The sequence below is a fragment of the Caretta caretta genome, chromosome 5 (genome assembly GCF_965140235.1).
Source record: "Caretta caretta isolate rCarCar2 chromosome 5, rCarCar1.hap1, whole genome shotgun sequence".
Lineage (NCBI taxonomy): Eukaryota > Metazoa > Chordata > Testudines > Cheloniidae > Caretta > Caretta caretta.
This window is the reverse complement of record NC_134210.1, coordinates 72,181,490-72,198,617: the sequence shown is the minus strand read 5'-3', so window position 1 is coordinate 72,198,617 and position 17,128 is coordinate 72,181,490. Positions and strand designations below refer to the sequence as shown.

Below are 17,128 nucleotides of genomic sequence, written 5' to 3'. Positions count from 1 at the left end.
GGGAAAAAGGATGTATAAAAGCCTGTGTAACTTCCTGCTCGGTGTGCAGGATTTGAGATTTTATTCTCCCTGTACCTTTTTGCAGCTGCAAATAAACTTTTCTGCTTCTCCACCCCGTTGTGATTATTGGGTGTAGCACACCGGGTAACGAATCAACTCAAGCTGTTGTTCAGCCTCTCGGCACTGGGTGCCGGCAACATGATTGTCTTGGGGAATGTCTGTAAATATTAAACATTATTAAAGTTCTTCTCTGTTTGAACATGTACCTGGCAAATTAAGACCTACTTATTTGTTTAGGTGAATATTTGTAAATATTAAACAGTATTAATTTAAAGATCTTCTCTGTTTGAACATGCACTTTGCAAATTGAGGCTTGGCTGGTTATCAGCCTGTGGGGAAAGTGGCTCTGCCTATAAAGGTAAAGACCAACAAGGGCCTTGATTCTATGCTACTTTAGCTCACTTTTGCACCGGTAGAGGGAGAGTGCATTTTGGGATATGTGTGTTGTTTCTAAGGCTGGGAAGAGGGGAACATTCTAGGCAGAAGCTCCACAGTGCATGGTGGGGATGGAGAGGGAGAGCTTTTGAGAAACTGTTTCTGTTATTCTAATAAAGTTCTTTGTTCAATGTCAGAAAAAAGTGACTCTGTAATTCTTCCTATGGTTGTGCAGCAGTGTGTGAACAGAGTTCTTCTATGAGAGGGTTAACTAAGTAGGAGGTGTGAATTTCTGACAGGATCAACAATGAAAAAATCAGGTGGCTGATCAAAAAAGAAGTGACTGAAGTTTTAAAATTTATTTTAAATCTCATAATTCTTAAAACCACATTATGAGCTTTTGGGGTCTGACTTATTATTTTTGAGTGCTTGGCGTTAGCGATACTGTATATGGAGTGGGAGGGGCAGCTACTGGGCTGAAGTAGCTTCTGCAGAGAGGCTCTGCAGTTATTGGTTGGCCCTGGGGGGGGGGAAGATTCTTTTCTGTTCCCTCCTCTTCCCTGCTCCGTCCCCCAGATATACCTAGCCCACTGCACAGGCAGACACAGTATAAGTACCTCTCTAGAGCCAATAAACAATGTACGATGTGAAAATGTAGTGAATTCCCAAAAGTGCAGGAATGTGAACATACTAAAATATAATATTTTATTGTATTTGTTAAAAAATAAAATCAGGTCTTTTCTGAATGTTCCACTTGTCATTTTGTTTAGCCAGTAGAAACCTGCCTTTCTGGTTTATAAAGTCATGTAGCTAAAATATAAAGCAAGGTGTTATGACTCATTTGAACAATTCTTTGTTCTATCTTGAAGGCATTGCTGATGTTATTTTCAAATAAACTTGTGCTACTGTGAATTTCCCTCAAAGAATGTAGGCCTCTAGCAAGTCTGATCATAATGGAAGGTAGATTGTATAATTTTTGCACTTTCGTATACCATGGGTGTAATCCTGCTGGCCCTCTCTGATGGAGTTTTGTACTCCAGAACTGTAGCACTGACAATTTTATCAGTGACAGCTATTGCCTCACATTTTGTAAAGCGGGCCGCATGCATGGTAGCATTCCCTACAAACCAAGTTTATGCATGAGGTGGTATACTGCTACTGAGGCTGCTCGGTTTAGGTCACAGGGTCATGTGAGAGGGTCATGTGCCCCTCTCAGCTACTCTGTATATTGCCAACCTGAGGCATTAAAACATCACAAGTCTGGCCTCAAAATATCATGAGATTGACTTAAAATATCATGCAATTTAAAGAGAGACTTTTTGGATTCTTTTTATTATCGTCTGGTTGCTAAGGCTTTAGTGTAAACTCACCTCATATTTTTAAGATTTCCTTCTAAACCCTGGGGGCTAGCAACTTACTTTGTTTAAATGAAAACTGAGATCCTCACATAATCAGTTGACACCAAGAACTGGCATTTTAAGAAAAACACAATATATTGTATACAATATATGTATTGTGAGACTCATGATAAAGTAACAAGAGTGGGTAATGCTAACTACTAGTAATACAATTCATATGCAACTCCTGAATCACAAATCTACGTATGCTCCCCTGACTTTGCCTTCTTGATTTCACTAAAATGTCTTCCACGCTATTCTTTTTGAGGATTGACAGACAAAGGTTTGAAAAGCTCAATCAGTCTGAATTTTTATTGCAATTCAGAGAGTGCACTTAAAATATGGTTTTGTTCTGAAAAGTGTTTATATAAAAGTGGCATCTTCTTTCACAATAGAGCTGGTACTGTGGGCCATACCTGCCAACTAATGACCAAAATGTGTTTTGCGCTGCTTTTTACATTTGTTAGCTCTTCAGTGCCGGCACAGCGGAGAGATCACTATAGCTGGTCTCTTTTCCTCCTGGTGCATCAGCAGCAGAATAGCTTTGCTAAATTCCACCTGCAGTCAGCCAGTCACTTATACAGTACAACGCACTGAAGACAGGTTACACCGAGGGCATAGTTTATAGAAAATGGTGTTGCGTAGGTGCCACTGAAGGTCTGATTTGGCCTGCAGAACCTTTATTACTGTTGAGGATGTATGGGACTAAGAAAAGCTAGCTTGATGCTCCAAGCACAGGATGATGGGTTGCTGTACATTCCCTGGTTCAGCCCCAGTCCCCCTTCTGACTACTCCCTATATGCTCATCCTTGAAAACATAAAGGGTTTACTGCAGAATCCAAAGTGGTGCAGCAGGACAGTGCTACTAAGGCTGCTGCCCCACCTCATTTTGGAAGAAGAAAGTGTGTACACTGAGCATCCTTCATGCGGACCCTGTCCTGCAGATCCTGGGGAATGATTCCCCATCTCCACCTAGTGGATAGGGGAGGAGAACTCTCAACCAGTGCAGCTGGGGCAGCTTTATGCAGAGTTATGCCATGACATGCCACCTGTCAACATAAATACTGTGATGGGGAGGACTGTTAACTGAACCATGTAATGATAGTACACATTAGTGGCTCTTTATGTCCTCCCTCAGCTTAGCATTTTAAGTCAAATACAGTGGATAGATTATTACATATCATTACTGTTCATCTGTAAAATGGAAAGTATTGGAGCCTGCCATTTCAGCCAAGTCAGGTGTGGAACATTTAAACATAACCCTGGGACTGCATTGGCCCTTGAATCTAGGAGCTGAAAGGTAGTGTAAAGCTGCCTTTGGTTACCCTGTCCCCATTCCTGTGCTGAGCTCAGCTCAGCTCCAATAGAGATCATAGCCAGGGACTCCAAACTGGTGTAAGAGGGCAGAAGAAGGTATAAGTTACACCATGTTTAGACTCTCTCAAGACCTATGTAGATTCATATCTCAGTTGGTCCAGAATCACTAATGCCTTCCAATGTGGACCAGGCTCCATTGATTGACCATACCTCTTTTTCAGATGATGATATGAATCTAAAATGACGACTGTATCTTTTCCAGTGGTTTACTCTTTTGGTGTCACTGATACCACTTGCTGTATGTGTCAAACTACAGGCCAAACAAAACAGTTGTCAAAATCCTACAAACACTGAAATAAATCTATAAGGCTCAAAAGAACCAGCTGCACTGTGACAGCCTCTAAGCTCATCTTTCAAGGACCCCCAGTTTCTCCTAAGAGTCCACAAAGGAACTGTTCTCTACATGGTTGTTGAAGAGGCTGTTTTACTCAAAAGCTGGTTTACCAGTTCAACAAACTGTGCCTGTAGGGACTGTGCCTGTATGGATTTCCTCCTGTACAGAAACTCTGTACCCTTTATAACTTCAGTACCACGTTTGAACTTTTGTAATGGTTCAGTTCCAAATTGAATCATTTGTAACAGGGCCAGCTCCAGTGTTTTTGCCGCCCCAAGCGGCAAAAAAAACAAAACAAAAAATCTTGGAGTGATGGTGCGGCCGCCGAATTGCCGCCGAGCGCGAAATGCACTGTGATGGAGCGACTGCTGAATTCCTGCTGCCACCGATGGTGGATTGCCGCCCCAGAGCCCAACGTCCTGCTGCCCCTTTACATTTGCCGCCCGAGGCACCTGCTTGGTTCGCTGGTGCCTGGAGCTGGCCCTGATTTGTAAGATCATCAGAGCAGGGTCTGTCTTTTTGTTATGTTTGTACAGTGCCTAACACAATTGGGTTCTGGTCTTCTGCTGGGGTCCCTAAAAAGTATCACAGTATAAATAAATCATCATCATCAAACTTTAAACTATCAAGATAATTTTGTCTGGTATGAAAGACAGATAATGAGATAGCATCTACCTTTTCTAGTTGACATCTGTGCCACTACTTTGAATAAGAACTGACAATATGAGAAAGAAAAGGAGGTAGAATAATTGCTTCTTCTATTTGTTTCCTCGCTGCCTGCAATTTAATCTAATTTTTCTGGTTTTTCTGTCTGCAGTCCTTCTTGAACTTCATTCCATATTTCAGTAGGAATATAGCCACTGAGCCTGATTCTTAATTAACATCAGTTTTACAGCTGTCAACTCCTCCACTTAGTGGAGTTATTCCTATTTTACCCTAGTGAATGTGACATCAGGATAACTATATTTATGCACTTTATCCAAGACAAGGGCAATAGGATTTAATGTATTTCAATTTAATTCAATAATTTGTCCTTTAAACATTCTTTATGCTTTGATTTTCTGTACAAATTGTTATATTGATAGGCCAGTTTTTAATAAGCTGTCCGGAATGGCCAGTCACTGAATTTTAGTGTACATCCTGAGAGAGAATATGATTCTACTTACCTGCCTCTAGTAAGTTGAAAGATAAGGTGGATGAGGTAATATCTTTGGTTGGCCCAACTTTGGATCATTATCAAGCAGAACCCGTCAGGAGCACGGACACATGTCCTCTGGAATGGTGGTTGAAGATGAAAGGACATATGAATCTTTAGCACATCTGGCATGTAATTATCTTGCAGTGCTGGCTACAGTAGTGCCATGCGAACGCCTGTTCTCACTTCTAGGTGACATTGTAAACAAGAAGCAGACAGCATTATCTTCTGCAAATGTAAACAAACTTGTTTGTCTGAGTAACTGGCTGAACAAGAAGTAGGACGGAGTGGACTTGTAGGCTCTAAAATTTTACATTGTTTTATTTTTGAATGTAGTATTTTTTTGTACATAATTCTACATTTGTAAGTTCAACTTTCATGATAAAGAGATTGCATTACAGTACTTGTATGAAGTGAACTGCAAAATACTATTTCTTTTTTTTTTTACAGCACAAATATTTGTAATAAAAATAAATATTAAGTGAACACTGTACACTTTGTATTCTGTGTTGTAATTGAAATCAATATATTTGAAAATTTAGAAAACATCCAAAAATATTTAAATAAATGGTATTCTATTCTTGTTTAACAATGCGATTAATCATGATTAATTTTTTTAATTGGTTGACAGCCCTAATTTTATTACAATATTAAACCTGGTAATGTAGAAATAATAAATATATACAGTCAGTTCTTTTAACAGTTTTAGCATCGTCTCACCTTATCCCAGAAATGTCCCCTCCTGTCTCCCAGATCTAGATTTCTTAATTCAAAATCCAAACCCACCAGATTTCAAAAGAGAGAGAATCTCATTTAGCTAGCCCCAGTCTTTCTGGAAGGTTGGTCAGACGTGCAACATCAGCAGCAATCAGTAATTCAGATCTTCCGCACTAGCTATGAGACAGCATGCAAATAAAAGCCCTTTAAATAGCAATGAGCATCTACCACGCCAACGCCACAACAATGAAGCAGCAATTTGAGCCACCTTTTCAATATTGTGTTTAAGTATTAGTGTAGACCTTAAGTGATGCAACAACACTCCAGAACACAATGGGGTTATTTGGATTCAGAACGTTGAATTGGGCCCATCTCTACTTTTAAAAACATTTTTAAATAAAAGGAATAAAAAGCAGCCTTCTTCACAGAGAATAATGGAGCACCTTATGGTTCATAATTTACACATTAAGGGCAACATTTTCCTCAGATATGCAGTGGCAGAGCTTGACTGAGAGATCCACACTTGAAGGGAGTGCAAGATCTTAGAATTGAAATCTGTCATGTGGATCAGAGAACAGATTTTTGCCATGAATACAGATGTCTAAGAAAACTCATAGGTTTATTAACATTCATAAACATAGTTTAGGAAGCATGTTTATAACAATTACTAAATGTTCAATATTGTTTACAAAATCATTGATTAAACATATGTAAGGAGAAATTGAAATTTTTTCTAGTTGTAACTGAGGATTTTGTTAAAGGCAACCTGAATTGTTTCTAATCAATAAAACTGCCACCTCTTTTAGACAAGGCTAACTGAATGCATGAATACCACTGTGCATAGCTGACAAAGACAGAACACTTTTGTGAAAAGACTCTGTAAATTCTTTCCCACAGAAGTCAACGAAAGGGTCGGTTGTCCTGGGCTACGTATTCCGTCACTTAAACCTCGTGGAGATAGATTACTTTGGATTGCGTTACTGTGACAGAAGTCATCAGACGGTGAGTAAAAGACACAACAGATTGGATTTCCCAGTTGTAAATTTTACCTTGTTGGTGACCTTTCTCAGTGGTGCGCTTGGCTGTCATACCTTCAATATCTCATGAAAGAATAAGATTTCTAGTAGCAGTTTCTTTAATTTGCCTGTTGAGAGGACCTATTTTTGTGTTTCTGTAGAAAGGGCCTTTTTCTCCTCTCACTGAAGTTAGCGGAATTTTAGCTATTGACTTAAATGGGAGCAGAAATGTGACAACAGAAAATAAAATAAAAAAAGGTGTTGCAAATGACCAGTAGTGTAAAATGCTGTATATAAAAAGTACTATTCGAATTCTTCCTGTTAAACTAAACCAAACAAGTGCTTCTTAGCCCATGATATTTTCCTGAATAGGAATTCTGTTTGGAAGTGAGCCTGTTGTGACTAATTCTTGGATTGGCTAGAGTTGGGGGGAATATGAGGTGGGGGAAGGGGCAATTGTTTGCAGGTATGGCACAAATTGTTTAATTCAGGGCCACTTCGTGGATCACTGTTTTAGAGTGAGGTTACTGATTTGGAGGAGGCTTTTGGCTGCCAGGATGTATTGAATTGTAGCTGCTTATACCCTGAGAAGAAGGGTGTGTGATAATGACTTTTGGACTCCACATGAACTGGCTCTGTTTTGAGGTGGATGGGGAGTGGTGGTCTTTTTGATAGGTGTTCTACATATACACAGTAGAGACAGCCCTTCCCGCAAAGAGTTTACAGTCTGAACAGATCAGTCAAGAGAAAGGCTTTGTATTATCTTCATTTTACAAAGAGATTAAGGCCTGGTCTACATTTAAAAGTTTTGCCAACATAACTGCGTTGATAAGGAGTGTGAAAAAATCATACCCCTGAATGACATAGTCATGCAGCCAAAGCCCTGGGGTAGACAGTTATACTAGCAAAAAAAGAAAAAGAAGTCATTTTGACAGTAGAGCTTATTTCATTCAGGGAACTGGTATAAATTATACCAGCAATAGTAAATTTTTGCCAGTATGAGCGGCATTGCTGGTAGAAGGGAATTGTTCTAGTGTAGATGAGGCATAAGCGGCTTGTCCTAAATGACAGAGAAAGTTTATAACAGGGCCGGGAATTGAACCCAAGTGTCATGAGTCCTAGTCGAGTGCCTTAATAACAAGACCAGCCTTCCTCCCTAGTTATTGACTGTCTAGTTAATTTAGAATTTTAAACATGCAGGTAACCTCAACTGTTTCAGGGACAGGGGAAATTTCTGTTAAATGAACAATTGCAGAACGCCATCAGCTCTCCTCAGAACAATCAGGGCAGATTTTTCTCTCACACCAGCGTAAATGAGGAATAACTCCAGTGAGCTAATTATGGTTACACCTGTATAAAACCTGTGTAGGTGATAAGGAAAATCAGGCTCTCATGTCTTTGCTAGTTTGTGATTCATAGTGAAATCCTGTTTAGTAAATGGCCAATATAAAGGAAAATCTCCATGAATGCATGAAACAGTAAATGAAAAATTATAATTGTTCACAGACTTGTTAAAGGTATAACACTAGGGACTGGCATGGGGGTGGTGGGGATGATTAGTTCTGTGCTGCCATGCAGGAACCTGGATTTGAGTCTTCTGGTGTCTCATTTTTAGAACCCCAGAAGTCAGATAGATCTATTTGCTAATTTATTTGAAAACTGTACTTAATGGGAAACACTCCAAAATAAATATCTGATAGAAAAATGTGTGCCTCATGTTAACACATTACTATCAGAAAGGAATATTTTAACTTCTGATCTGATGGGACTTAAGAGTATTCTCTAATTAACAGTTTAATGAACAAAACAGTTCAGATGAATAAGACCCTAAACACACACACACTTTAAAACATGCAACAAAATCACTTTTTCTTAAAACTTGGAATATACATTTTTACTGAGGTTTGAAAAGGTATGTTTAACTATTTCCTCCCATTATTTTTTATTTTTACATATATAAAAATAAACAAATAAACAAAAACACCACACCACCAACAACTCTGTTAAAATAATATTATTTAATTTGCAAAGTCAAGCACTTGAAAGTTAGGAAATGACACATTTATGTCATGCATCCGACGAAGTGGGTATTCACCCACGAAAGCTCATGCTCCAATATGTCTGTTAGTCTATAAGGTGCCACAGGACTCTTTGCCTCTTTTACAGATCCAGACTAACATGGCTACCCCTCTGATACTTGACACATTTATGGTTACCCATGCAACCTTTAAACTGCCACCTTGTGTATCCATCCTATGAACTGAGTAAAGCAGACATCCTATGGAAAAAGTAGCATGCTGTCATGTAATTGAAGACTCTCATAATGCAAACACACAAGAGGGCTGAACTAAGGATGTGCAGACAACTGTAAATCTGGCATTCCCTAAATTTCGAGTGCTCAATTCTTTCCTGCAATGAAGAGTCATAGGTCATCAAGAGGGGACCACTGGAGCTGCATGATGGTGAAAGCCATTCTTGGAGCATTTATGGGGAACCACCAGGTTTTAGAAGCTTTAGGGGCTAGCAACCCAAGCCCCATGAGTCATGGTACACTGAATTAACCACAACTGAGGGCAAGTCTACACTACAGTGCTACATCGGAGCAGCTGCACCGCGTCTGGTGAAGATGCACTATGCCGACGGGAGAGCGCTCTTCTGTCAGCATAATTACTCCATCTTCATGAGAGGCAGAAGCTATGTTGGCAACAGAGCATCTCCCACCAACATAGCGCCGGTGTGGACAGTGCTTAAGTCGGTATAACTTGTATTGCTCAGGGCGGTGCATTTTTCTCACCGCTGAGTGACTTAAGTTACATCAACTTAAGCAGTAGAGTAGACCAGCCCTGAAAAAGAAGGTTAAACAACTAGCCTAGCTTAGAAGGGAAGTGAAAGCAGCTTTAAAAAATACAATATAACACAAATGGAGAAAAGGGAAGTTGATAGCAATGAATATAAAATAGAAGCTAGGAATTGTAGAAAATTGATAAGGGAAGCAAAAGGACACTAGGGGAACTCTGTGTCCATAGAGTTACCGATATGTTTTTTTAAATCTACCAGGAACAAAAGGAACACTGGCAGTGGTATTGGTCCATTGCCAAGTGGAAATGGTAGAAGCGTCAATAATAATGAATGAAAAGCAGAATTGCTAAGTAAATATTGCTGTTTTGTACTTGGGAAAAAGCCAGATGTCTTATTTATATCATATGTTGATAATGAAATGCTCTCCATTGCAACAATAACTAAGGAAGATGTTAAACAGTAGCTGCTAAAGTTAGACATTTTAAAATCAGCAGGTCTGGATAACTTGCATTCAAGAGCTTTAAAAGAGCAAGGAGCTTTCTGTACCATTAATGTTAATGTTTAATAAGTTTTGGAACACTGGGGAGTTCCTAAGATTGTCAATCCTCCAGGATTGTCCAGGAGTCTCCAGGAATTAAACATTAATCTTTAATTAAATATTATGTCGTGATGAAACCTCCAGGAATATGTCCAACCAAAATTGGCTACCCTAGAAGTTCTAGAGGGCTGGAAGTTGCTAATGTTTGCTAATACATAATAAGGGTAAATTGGATGATCCAGGTAATTATAGGCCTCTTATCCTGACATCAATTCTGGGCAAAGTAAGGCTGATATGGGTCTTGATTAATAAAAATATTAAAGGAGAGTAATATAATTAGTGCCAATCAACATGGGTTATTGGATAGTAGATCTTGTCAAACTACTTGATATCCTGTTTGATAGAAGTAATAGTGTCTAATAGACTTCTGTAAGACATTTAACATGGTACCACATGACATTTTGATTAAGAAACTAAAATGATACATGATCAACAGGACACACATTAAATGGATTAAACATTGGCTAACTGATAGGTCTCAAAATGTATTTGTAAATGGAGAATCCTCAGCAAGCAGATGTGTTTCTGGTGTCACCCTGCAGGAATTGACTCTTGGCCCTATGCCATTTAATGTTTTTATCAAGGACCTGGAAGATAATATAAAATCATTACTGATAAAGTTTGCAGATGACACAAAAATTAGGAGATTGGTTAAATGTATTAGAGAAGCGTTCTCTTCATTAGAATGATCTGGAATGCTTGATAAACTGGGTGCAAGCTAACAATGTGAATTGCATCCAGCCAAATATAAAGTCATACATTTAGGAAGAAGGAATGTAGGCCGTATTTACTGGATGAGGGACTCTTATCCTGGGAAGCAGTGACTCTGAAAAGTATTTTTGAGGGATGTATCATGGTGGATAATTTGATGAACATGAGCTCCTGGAGTCACACTGTGGCCAGAAGGGCTAATGCAATCCTTTATTCAGGGGAATATTGAGTCAGAGGAGGGAGGTTTTACTACCTCTGTATTTGGCATTGGTGCCACTGCTCCTGGAATGCTGTAGCGAGTTCTGGTGTCCACACTTCAAGTGTGAAACTCCAAGCGCTCAGTCTATATAGTTTATCAAAGAGAAAGTTAAAAAATGATTTGATCACAGTCTATAAATAACTACCTGGGGAACAGAAATTCAATAATAAAGGGCCCTTCAATCCTGCAAACTAAGGTATAACTTGAGCCAATTGCTGAAAGTTGAAGCTAGACGAATTTAGACTAGAAGTAAGGTGCAGTTTTTATCAGTGAACAGTTTATCAAGGATTGTCCTGGAGTCTCCATCACTGGACATTTTTAAATAAGATTGGACATGTTTCTAAAAGATAGGCTCTAGTTCAATCGCAGCTACTGGACATGAAGCAGGATTTAATTCAGGAAAGCCCTAGGGTTTGTGTTATGCAGCAAGTCAGACTAGATGATCACAATGGTTCCTTCTGGCTTTAAAAGCTCTGAATCTCTGAATCAGAACAAAAATTTGTGTGCCAAAGCATTGCAGTGACCCCATTCGAGACAAAGATTACAATTTCATAGTAATCTGAGCTGCACGACTAGAGCACCAGATGCTTTGTGGACTGTCAGGTGAGAAGCCTACCGATTCCAGTCACTTCATTGATTGACACCACAGCAAATGAAAATATTTCAGCCTAGTTAATGTTTTGTTTCAAACAGGTCCTGAGCGTTTGACCCAGATTTGACCCTGCACAGAAACCTGGCATGAAGCTTTAAAAAAATACTTTTAACATTCATTTAAAGAAAGGTAGTTAGGAAATAATATGCACTGCTCAGATGGAATTTACTGCACACTCCCCAAGTTGCTTTGTATGTGTTTAACCTGGAATAGCTTTAAATATACATAATGAAGCCACATTTTTAAATCCAAGTTAAGAATCAGTAGCATATGCTCCAACCCCCCAGTGGTTCAAAAGAAGGTGTCACGGTTTGGTTTTTTTAAGCTGAGAATATTAGCAGTCCTGTATTTAGGCTTGATCTGCATTTAAAAGTTAGGTTGACATAGCTACATGGGCCTGGGGCATGAAAAATCCACACTCCTGAGTGACGGTATGCTAATCTGACCTTCGGTGTAGATGCAGCTATGTCAAGGGAAGAATGCTTCCGTCGCCCTACCTACCGTTGTGTGGGGAGGTGGTGTTTCCATAGGTCTTTGCAAGCATGGCTATAGCACAATAGCTATGCCAGTATAGTTCTTGTAGTGTAGAATGGCCTTAGACTTGGTGGCCAGTAGGACCTTTGTAACCAACTATATATGGGTTTTGGTGTTTGGTGACTGAAGCCTAAATGATCTGAGGATTGGACATGTCATTTATAACTACGTATGGATTCAGATGAGATCTGGGTCTGAATATACCCAGATGTTACGGCTGTAAATAATTGAAAGCCCAGATCAGGATTTAAATGTTATGGTAATTATCTCTGTACCCAGTACCCAGCAGCATTCAGTGGGAGTCTGTCCATTTTATTTAGTTGCTTTATCTTTTTTGAAAATCTGGCCCATTGTGGTGAAAATTCCGCCACCATTTACACCCAAGTGACCCCTGCATATTTTTTAAAATTTTACTGTTCCTGAGTCCAATCCTGAAAATTCTTACTCATCATAATATTCCCACTGATTTCAGTGAGGAGACTTGGATAAGTAACCGTATTTATGTCAGGATCAGGCCCTCTCTATGCCTCTGATTTAACTCTGACCCTACTCTCAGATCCTTACATTGATGCCCTAACTACATGAAAGCAAAACATCTCGCAAGATGTACAGTTGTTGTGGATATGAGAGGGAGACTGAGGTTTGGGTCACTGGCTGCCCTGCTCCCAACAGACCAGACTGAGCCTGGCCTGGCCAAGTCCAGAAAGAGGGAGGGCACAGAAAGGGGTGGGGCTACCACAGAAAGATAGGGCCCCATCTGAGGGGGCCAAACTCTTCCACCACAGGGAGCCACTGTGTGACACAGCCACCATGCTGCTGGTGCTGAACCTGCACCCAAGGGAGAGTCGGGGACAGTGGGGCAGAGAGGGGAAGTTCGGATGTCTAGGATGGGAACGGGGTGTCAGGGTGGGCACTCTGCCTAGGGAGCAGGGCAGAGGGGGGATGTGGCGGTGGATTCTCTGCCTGGGGAGCAGGGTGAGTCGGGGCAATGGGGTGAGGTCAGGGTATCAGGAATAGGAAGGAGAGTCAAGGTGGGTGCTCTGCATGGGGAGTGAGGGGAGCTACTGCGGTGAGGGGCAGTTGGCTCCAGGCTGGGAAGGGGGGTTCGAGCAGTTTGTGTCTCTGTTGCCAGGGGTAGCTGCTCCTGGCCCTGGCTTGATCACCCTGGTTCCTATCTACTCCCAGCCTGATCCCAGGTGCCTTGGTGGCTGTTCCAGCCTATCCGGGTCCTGCTCTCGCCTCCACCCCCAGAAGCTGTGGAGCCCGAATCACCGGTATGGCCATCACAGCACCTGCCCCAGAGATAGAGGAAGTTGTGACTGGCACAGTTGGCGATATGCACGGTATATGGAAGATTGCTGCAATGCCGCATGTGCATGCAGTTTACAGAAATTGTTGGTGAGAAGTAAAGGGCCAAAACATGTTTCCCCGCTCAGTGCCTCTGAATAAGACAGAAGTGAGGTAGCCATAAAAGTATTAAGGGGCCCCATGCCCCCCAGTATCCCTGTAATTCCAGCACTGCCAGTGACCCATTCCCCTCTGGGATCACTGCCTGGCGCAGGATCTCCTCCAACTCTTGGGGTGGGAGAATAGAGCAAATGGACCAGGCATGGGCTAGTCTCTTGCACCTCTCTTGACCCATCACAAGGACCCAGCAGCCCATCATGCCCTCGAGGATAACAGCCATTGCATGCTACTAATGAACATGGTTTTATAGCACAAGTGGTAGCAATCTATTCTGCAGTGGTGAAGGTTCCTGTTGTTGGCCCATTGTAGGGAAGCTGTTATACCAAATTTGTTTATGCCCTTTTCCTTAAAAACAAAACAAACAAAAACCAATGCTTGGAAATTATATACAAACCTCCCTACATTAAAAGAACATAATTTAAGTTGCAAAATCAAGCACTCAAAAGTTAGAAACTGCTAGATTTGCGGTTGCCTAGCAACCTTAATTCAACCCACTTGTGCATATACATTATTGTGGCAGTTCAATGACAAGACAGCACAGAGCTTTAAGCAAGCAAGCAAGCTGGTCTGCTAACGGGCTTCTGCCTGTCAGCTTTCCACCTTCCCCTTTATTCTTTCTCTCCCCCCGTGCATTACATTCATTCTCCAACAGATAAAAGGAATACACTGGCTTTGTTTAACATTCTTATTTACCAATTTCTATCTACCACATTCGTTGCTCTCGGGCCTTGAGCCCAGTCCTGGGAGGCTTCCCACAGTTCATGTCATCTGGGTGAGATTCCAAGGTTGATGCCCTTGAAAGGAGCTGTGTGTGCACAGGTCCAGCACAACACTCCGGGTGTGCCCTGAATGTTGCCAAGCGCATAAACCTTGTATGAATCCTACATCCCCTCCTTTTTTGTTTATTTGTGCTCGGCCATCTCATGGTAGCCATCAGTTTGCTTTTGCAAGCCAATTAACTCCCGGACAGACGAGGTCATAACTCGTGGTGCCTGCCAGGGCGGTTCTCGACAAAGCCTTAACAAAAAGGAAATACATTGCACACAGCAACAGCAAAAAATAAGCTTAAAAAGGTAAAGTGTAATTGGCAGGGCCCCAAGTAGCCATGCTAGAGTACTGGGAAAAGAGGTTCGCGTAAGCAGCAAGCATCATTTTATTCCCAATTTCCTCAGGGTGATGACATACTGGAATAAGGCACGTACCTAACAATTCTTCAGCTGCTACAAAATCAAATAAACAAAAGTGGGTAACATTTGCTATTGAAGCCAATATTTCCCATAGGTTATATGTCATTCGGGCTCGTAACGGAGAAAGCGCTCCCGAGCCAACCCCTACAGGAAATAGCAGGCACAAAAGGCATACAGTCAATACAGAATTAGCAGTAATTTGGGCGAGAATTGCCACAAACAAAGTCTCAGAAGTCTCTGGCTGTTGGTTTGCTGCCAGTCTTCGTTGAGCCGCGGTGACCAATGCTTTTACTGCTCCCCATGTCACGGGCTGGCTTGGGATGCTACGCCTCCTCCGTTTCCGTCCTGCCGTTGTCGACCCGGGAGGCACCGCGTTCTCCTCCAAGGTCAGCTGAAACTCTGGTATGGGGTTCGACAGCCCCTGGTGCCACGCCATGCTGTTTCAGTGCCGGTCGCACACACCGGGCTGGAACCCACAACGGTCCTGCAGGGAGAGACACAGCAGCATATCCCCGACCCCAAGTGATTAGAGGTACTGGGCCCAGCCATTGCGGATCGGGCAGCTGACGGTAATAGACACGTGGTCTTTTCAGTACCTCGGATTTATGAAAATGCCAATCCGTGGGGGTCTGCTGATCTGCGTTCAGCATTAAATTATTTAAAATAAACAAAAGGATACACAATTGTTGCTGAATGTCTCCTAAGGTTCAGAGACACAGCTCCCCTTGTTTTAATTCTTTGTCGAGCAAGGTTTTTAGCGTGCAATTTGCACGTTCAACAATAGCTTGGCCTGTGGAATTATAAGGGATCCCGTGTTTGAGACAGACGTCCCATTGGGCACAAAAGATGGAGAGGGCTATGGAGCAATAGGCTGGGGCATTATCTATTTTTATCTGGCTCGGGCGACCCATAACAGCAAAACAGGCTAGCAAATGGTGAATAACTTTGGGAGTGGCTTCCCCACGCTGTGGGGTCGCCCAGAGGAATCCTGAATAGGTATCAATGGAAACATGTAAAAATGAATAGGGGCGGAATTGTGGCACGTGAGTGACATCCATTTGCCACAGCTGATTCGCTGCGGTACCTCTGGGGTTAACGGCATAAAAAAAGGTAGGGGCAGCAGCAGCACGGTGGGGGCAGGAACGAACAATAGAACGTGCATAATCAGCAGGAATGTGAAACTGTCGGGCCAAAACAGAGGCAGACTGATGAAAAAAGGCATGGCTTTCAATGGGGTCAGAAAAAAGGGAATTTACCTGACCACATAACGCGCGATCAGCGCACGCATTGCCTTCAGTAAGTAGCCCAGGCAGAGGGGTATGACTGCGAATATGAGCAACAAAATAAGGGAAATTACAAGTGGTGATGAGACACTGTAAGGACAAAAACAGGCGAAGAAGGTCCGCATCGACCTGAGGGGTAATAAGGGCAAGGGGTAAATAATCAATTACCTGATTAACATAATGCGTGTCCACAATCAAATTAAAGGGACAATCAGCAAAAAGTTGAAAGGCCAAAATAACAGCAGCTAGTTCCAAGGACTAGTGAAGCTCTCCAAGCGCTGTGCATGCAAATATTGTTGTACAAGTGAATGAAGCGCTTTCAGCTTTTCTAGGGGGAGGGGCCACTGGTCAATCCATACAGGCTCTAAGGACTGCCATACCAATGGTAACGCGGATGGCAAGGTGGGTGAGGGAAGATTTTGGGCCATTATATATTAATATCGAGGGTGGTGTCCAGCTTTACAAGTAAGTCACGGCCCCAAATATTGAGGTGGACAGGGAGTACAAAAGGGCGGATTGTAGCAAGGGCACGGCCTCCTGGTTTAGAGACCGTGACCCAAGACAAACTTTGGCGCCTGGGTTTGCTACCCCCGATTCCCCACAACTCTTTAGAAGGAACTGTTGGCCAACCGACCGGCCACTCCGGATCACGAATCACCGTAACGTCAGCTCCAGTGTCCACCAGCCCTGTAAAAGGAACATTATTTAAGAGAAGTGTTAACTGAGGTTTCAAGGGGCAGACCGACATTGTTAGAGGAACAAGTAGAGAGGACGTGTTGTGAGACAGCAACTGAGACAGCATCAATCCAAAGCTGTTCCTGCCCTGGGCTTGATCCTCTGCGGCTGGCACCTGATAGGGGACTAAAATCAATTGCGCAATTGACCGTCCACGCGGGAGCGACTGTGGAAGATGGGTCCATACCTGAACCTTAATAACGCCGGTGTAATCGGCGTCAATGACCCCTGGGATGACAAAAAAACCCTGTTTCCCAGCGTGTGAGCGAGGGAGAACCAGACCCACAAATCTGGCAGGGAGAGGTCCCGTCACCTGGGTAGGTATGGCGCAAACCTCCCCCGGCAACCGAAAGTCAGCGTCCTCCTACATAATCAAATCAAGCCCTGCACTTCCGGCAGTCGCCGCCTTCATGGAGTCTATGGGTTTTAAGG

The 17,128-nt window shown here is 42.2% G+C and overlaps 1 protein-coding gene across 1 annotated transcript in view; it reads left to right on the top strand.

Annotated features, from left to right (window-relative positions):
* Positions 1–17,128, top strand: part of EPB41L4A (erythrocyte membrane protein band 4.1 like 4A) — a 223,712-nt gene that overhangs the window by 76,442 nt on the left and 130,142 nt on the right. Inside the window, exon 2 of the mRNA XM_048851753.2 lies at positions 6,353–6,457. Coding sequence (XP_048707710.2) covers positions 6,353–6,457 — 105 coding nt within the window. The remainder of the gene's footprint in view (positions 1–6,352; positions 6,458–17,128) is intronic.